Source organism: Chiloscyllium plagiosum, chromosome 13 (assembly GCF_004010195.1).
Source record: "Chiloscyllium plagiosum isolate BGI_BamShark_2017 chromosome 13, ASM401019v2, whole genome shotgun sequence".
Classification (NCBI taxonomy): domain Eukaryota; kingdom Metazoa; phylum Chordata; class Chondrichthyes; order Orectolobiformes; family Hemiscylliidae; genus Chiloscyllium; species Chiloscyllium plagiosum.
In genome coordinates, this window is record NC_057722.1 from 66191055 (window position 1) to 66197054 (window position 6000).

Consider the following 6000-nt stretch of genomic DNA (forward strand, 5'->3'; position numbering starts at 1 on the left):
TGTATATGAAGTGACAAGTCATTAACATTTATCTAAATTCTGGCGGGATTACAGCTCAGGTACCAGCAAAACAGCATGTGTGAGGCCACAAAGCGCTTTCTGATGTGGATCTGCAAAAGCTAGGAGCAGTGCGACTCTGTTGCATCTGAACGAAAACACCAGATTTCCCCCTTTTCATCCCACAAATAGATTAATCAATCAGGGTCATTTTAATTTGTAGCGAGTTTGTATTAGTCCATGTAACAGGCCAGATTTTCCTCTTTAAGGATTGTGATTGTGGGAGGCGGGAGGGGGTCGGACAGAATTATCCTGCCTCACTAAGGAAGGAGCAGCACTCCGAAAGCTTACACTTCCAAATAAACCTGTTGGCCTATGACCTGGTGTTGTTCGGATTTTTAATTTTAAACAGGTATAGATTATGTTAAAATCAGAATTAATTCGCTATCCTATTGCGAAAACAATGCCTTCGCCTTGCCCCCAGCACTGAAAACGCGGTTCCGTTTTGCACAGACTGTCCCTTCCCTACTCTTCAGCGCGTTGGGTTCCTCCAATCAGCAGAGTTCCCCTCAACCGAGAATTTTTGGGATATAACGGGAAGTTCAGCAAGAGCCAGCCCATTCTGAAGAAGAGTCTTAATGGAATCGAAACTTTAACTCGGTTCCTCTGCCCACAGGCTTTGCCAGTCCTACTGAGTTTCTCCAGCACTTTGAGTCGCTGGCCTCCCTTGGTTGAAAATGGAAATTACAAAGAGATGTCTCTCCAGACGAACCAAGCCAGGATGCGTGCAAACGTAAGCCCCACCAGTCCACACTCACATATCTGTAAAATTCCAAACTGGAACCATCATTCCTATCATTTTGGGAAGATCTCAGCACCCGAAGTGTGATCCCTAAACTTGCGTTAAGTCTGGAGGCAAACTGCATTGCATCTCTCCCTTGCAAAAAGACTCCCTTGCTCCCCACTCGTGGACATAATCATTGGGATTCTCTATGGTACTGGGGTTGGGATGTAAATACTGACCGAATAGGCAGCACCCAAAACCTCATGTACGATAACGAGATATAACGCTTCATTGACAACGTGCTGCCTCAATTGGCCGTCTGTTAGCAAGTCTGGGACATTGTCACAGCCTTCGGATGACTCTATTTGCCCGAAGTACTAGGATATGGCTTTTTATTTTTATCCTGTGTAAAACCAGGATTCTAACCTCTCCCTCCACCCACACCGCCCCACACAAACACATACACACAGAGAAACAAATAGGTGCAAAATTGGACATTTACAGACATGGCTAATGCAAACGTTACTTGCCGCACTCACCCTTGCGTGTTGCATATAAAGCGATTAAAGCGATGACTACAATCATCAGTAAAACCACGATAGTGGTCAGACCGATCTCCAGAGAGCTCCATGACTTCCACGACTTCTTCGTTTTTTGCGGGTTCCTTTCGACTATATCCATTTGGCTTTCAGACTTGCCCATAACAACCACCTGAAGAGCAAAGGCATAGTTAAACCCCCTCCATAGCCAGCTATACCAAACCACCTTCCCCAGATGTTGCCCGGTTATAAGAGCGAAAATCGGTGTACTCGATTATATCAACCGCACCCACCGAACATCCATAACCATGATTATCTACACTATCATTTCAAACGGTGTCCTGAAGTCAACATTCTGTCTACACGAGTTCTGAAATAATTACAGCATCTGTGCAGTTGCACCAAAATATATAATTTGCCAACTTTAGAACGACTCGCATGTGTACTTTGAAAGGGAATTCCAGGCATACACTCAGCTCCAAGGAACAAACAGGATGCAATTCATTGTCTCCCTCATCAGATTGCCCTCTTTGACAGAATTAACAGCCGTGCACAGAGCGATTTTAACCAGACAAGTGCACTATTTTCACACTAATCGAGACACGTTCCATCTAAAAGAACAATATAATGCAACTAATTGGGCGAGGGAGAGTCACGGATGTCATAAAATTATAGAGAGGCGCCCTCCGATCAACTTGGTAATAAATTTGGGTCGCGTTCGTATCTTGGAAGAACAAGTAAAAATTTATAACTAACTTTAGTTCTGTAAAGTTTGGGAGTGAGAGAGTAACTCCGAAGTGTTATTTGGGAGTGGCGTATCAGAGTGTACTTACACAGAGCAGAGAAGCAGCCTAACAGCTGCTGGGCAGTGACATAGGAGAAGTGAAAGGTAACCGTTTAGATCTGGTGCAATAAACCAGCCCCCGGAACTGCGAGACAGTCAGAGCAAAAACACCAATAATCATCAAGTCTGTTTAATAGATGCGCTGTTACAATCAAATCGGGGGTTAAAGACCATTCGCGGCTGGCGCCCAGGGAACGCCTGATCAGCATTTCAACGGCAATTTGTATTACCTTAGGTAGACACAGATATTGGCTTCCATTGTTTGGAGACTCTAAAACTTGGGTGTTGGAGGGCAGGGAAGCGCAGGCTGAGGATAATTTCAGACTGAGATAAAACGTTTCAAATATTTCTAAGGCTACGTCACAGGTTTGCCTCAAGAAAGCAAGGTGAGGGTGTGTGATCTACTGCTTTTAGTTTGTACGCTGTTAGGTGAAGAGACAGGAGAGCTGAGATCTTCAATGTTGTTAAAATTGGAGTGAAAACAATGAACAAGTGAGTTAATGGGGTGGGGGTGGAATAGTGGGTTCAGAGAGAGAGTAGAGCACCTCTTGTTTGAAGTATCAATTACACGTGTATAACAACGAATCAAGCCAGCATAATTACATTTTTTTGGGGGGGGGTATACAAATGACGTATTTGGGAGACTAGGAATGAAAGTTGATATTGGTTTATTTGAGATATATAAAAAAATGAATTCAATCTGTTGGGATATGAAACTACAGATACAGTTCCACATAAAATATAGCCCCTCTGTTCCAACCGCATCCAACTGGTTTGCCAATGGATAGAATTAATTTGGTATTCACATTTTTGTGTGCTAGTGACTATTATTGTCATGTGATAGAACAGAACTTGAATATTGTTGAAATTAAGACCTTTTGTTGAAGCTTTCCATCTCGAGGGCAATTCGCAAGAAATACCAAATTCATAGGGCAAACAGCATTCACAACATGCTTCCCCAACTGTTACCGTTTAGACAGTGTACTCCGAGTCTACCTGGGGTCACTAGTTTCTTTAGGACGGTGTGTGCAGCGAGAAGAATTACTGTAACAGATTTGTATCCGGTATCACAGCATCCTTCAACCGTAAAACAGGGCGGGGGCGCGTCTATTGCAAGTAATACGATAGTGACTATATTCTCATTTTACAACCTTCTCGTTGGGAATACAAGTTTTAAATTTGGCGAACTGTCTCCTCCGCTTAGAAGAATCTCTGATAGGAGGGTGTTCTTATTTTTATTGTTGTTGCTGGGATTGCTTTTTATAACTGGTGTCCTGGACTTTATCCCGGAGATGGCAAACTGAAGGGGGTGAGGTCATAGGGACTGGTCAGATCTTGAGCATCTGAAACAAAAATCTGGTGAAGATTCCTGAGTAGAAAATGGCATGGAAGAGGTGCGCCTCAGTCAATGCGATGGAAAATTCCCAATTTCAGACCAAGTTCAGAGCGAGCAATAGACTCTGGACTGAACAAGTTGAGCAGAATAAAAGATTGTGTCACGCTGCAAAGTGAGGATAAGCTTCGAAGCGGAAAGTCCAAAGGCTCGCTTTTTTTCTGCCGACGTGTTGGTTTTGAAATAAACTGCCGCTGATGTGTGGATCACCTTTAACCACTTGAAGCCACGCCGTGCTGTCGCCCGGGTACTGATCACCGGCTGGGACTTGGCTATCGAGAGGGAGTAAGGGACGCAGCTCACCCGCAAACACGCAGGCCACCCGTCAGCCTCTCCAGCTCCTCTTTGGAGGGAAGCAAGGCATCCTACCTCTCCTCAACTCCTGGCCCGCAATCACCCCCAACCCCACAAAGCCCCTGACCGAAACATAACAAAAATACAATCCCTTGAAATTGAATTTCGAAAGCTTTTTGAGGGAGGGGGCGTCGAGTGAAGGTCAACACTGGCAATGGATGGGGTCAGCTTTCCAGTGAAAGTGGACAGGTAATCTTCAACCCACCCTCTACCTCAGACCACTGTCCAGATCATTCCACCTCCTCATGTATTTATTATTTTGTTTTTGGATATGAATGTGTTGTCAATATGATTCAAACACTTGACAAACTGTGATCCATTAACCAAGTCCTTGTCAAACGCTTAAGAGATGAACGCATTCCAGATTAACATAAGGCATCTTTTGCAAATGATTGCAGGCTGATTGCAAATGAAATTATATGCCCTGGACCTCGGTTCCATCTATTGGATGTGCAACAAGTCTTTAATGAGATGCTGTCACCTTCAAACAAATGTCAGGGTTCACATTTCAGAAACATCACACATTTAGCACCGTCTTTTTTAAAAAAATGTGTAGAACTATTTTGTTTATCTCTCTCTCTCTCTCAGTCTCCTTCATGAAGACAACACACACACACACACACAGCGAACTTACCAGGTATCTGTTGTGTAGCTTGCTCCAGTGTCATTGGATGTCACTGGCCAATCAGACCGAGAACACAGGCAGCGGCAGTCATGGTGATATTTCCCAGGTGATAGTGTCAATTCCCCAATCCAGCCCAGAGAGAAGGAGAATGTTATAGACACCACCATTAAGCCGCGGTCAGACCCTTCAGTCTCTCTCTCTCTCTCTCTATCTGTCTCTTTCTGTCGGCCTTTCCGCTCGGATCACACGGCAACTTGTGACCAGCACCTCCCAAGCGACATGTATCTTCCAGCGGCAACCTGACACTACATTTAGCCGCTCTGGCACTTGCTCAACGTGGTTCAGCTGATTCTGGAATCACAGAGGAAATGAGGAGGAGGGGAGAGGGGCGGAGGGGAGGGGGGAGGACGGGGGGAGGAGGTGGAAGCAGGAGCAGAAGATGGGGGGGTTCTGCCTTCCAGGATCCGAGAGAAGCGCGCAAGTTCCTTCAGTGAGTGCATGACCTGGAGCTTTCTATTCGTGGACGGCGAGCACGTCTTGCAACTTGCCTGAGCCCAGGAGCTGCCTGTCAGAAGTCCGTCTGACAGTCGTGCATACTCACTGGCAGTATCGCCGTCTCCCCCTCTCCCCTCAGTCTCCGAGCACACACATTCTTAAATCATTGCGAATGAATTCCCAGGCCCTCTGCCTCTCGAAATTCAGACGCACGATTCCTGCCAGCTGGCAACTTTATCCAGCACAAATCTTCCAATATTCCTTCCCTCGCCCGGGGTCTGCGCCTTTCTTTGACATATTGGGCGAACACCAGGGAAATACTGGTTGGTCCGTCCAATCCGCCGTTCAATGTTGGCGCCTGCAGAGTCTTTATTAGACACTTACCCAATTGCCCCAACCAGGTAATCCCCCTGGAAGATGACTAAAAAAAAGCAGCTATAACATATCCTGCATGCCCACCCTTGCAGCCCCCGTCAAAACCAGCCTTAAAGGTCCAACAGACCATATTCCTTAAAATGATTTGGAGATGCCAGTGTTGGACTGGGGTGTACAAAAGTTAAAAATCACACATCAGGTTTATTTGGAAGCACTAGCTTTCGGAGCGCTGCTGAAGGAGCGGCGCTCCGAAAGCTAGTGCTTCCAAATAAACCTGTTGGGCTATAACCCGGTGTTGTGTGATTTTTAACTACGTTTCTTATCAATTCTGCGTGCTTCCTCAGTAATGCGTTAATCCCTCTCAAGGCGAGGTTCAGCTCCCCATTCAATCCACAGGCTCAATACCCTTTGGGGCACAGACACCGACCAAGTCTACATAGTTGGAACACACCCTCCCCCATCATTCCCCACCACCACCACTCCGCGTCCGTTTCTCTTCAATCTGTCAGACTGCAAGCGTATGTTAACACATTGGCAATGCGACTGTCGTCTTATTTTACAAACATATATCCGATCACCTCTACCCCTCCGCAA

The 6000-nt window shown here is 45.8% G+C and overlaps 1 protein-coding gene across 4 annotated transcripts in view; it reads right to left on the reverse strand.

The window, feature by feature from the left end:
- Positions 1–4912, reverse strand: part of LOC122556163 (neprilysin-like) — a 174924-nt gene extending 170012 nt beyond the window's left edge. The window contains exons 1-2 of one of the 4 annotated variants that reach the window (XM_043702673.1): positions 4546–4912; positions 1321–1492 (exon numbers count right to left, since the gene is read on the reverse strand). In XM_043702673.1, coding sequence (XP_043558608.1) covers positions 1321–1483 — 163 coding nt within the window. In that variant the 5' untranslated portion in view covers positions 1484–1492; positions 4546–4912. The other 3 variants (XM_043702676.1, XM_043702674.1, XM_043702675.1) reach the window with 3 other exon arrangements.
- Between the last annotated feature and the right edge of the window lie 1088 nt (positions 4913–6000).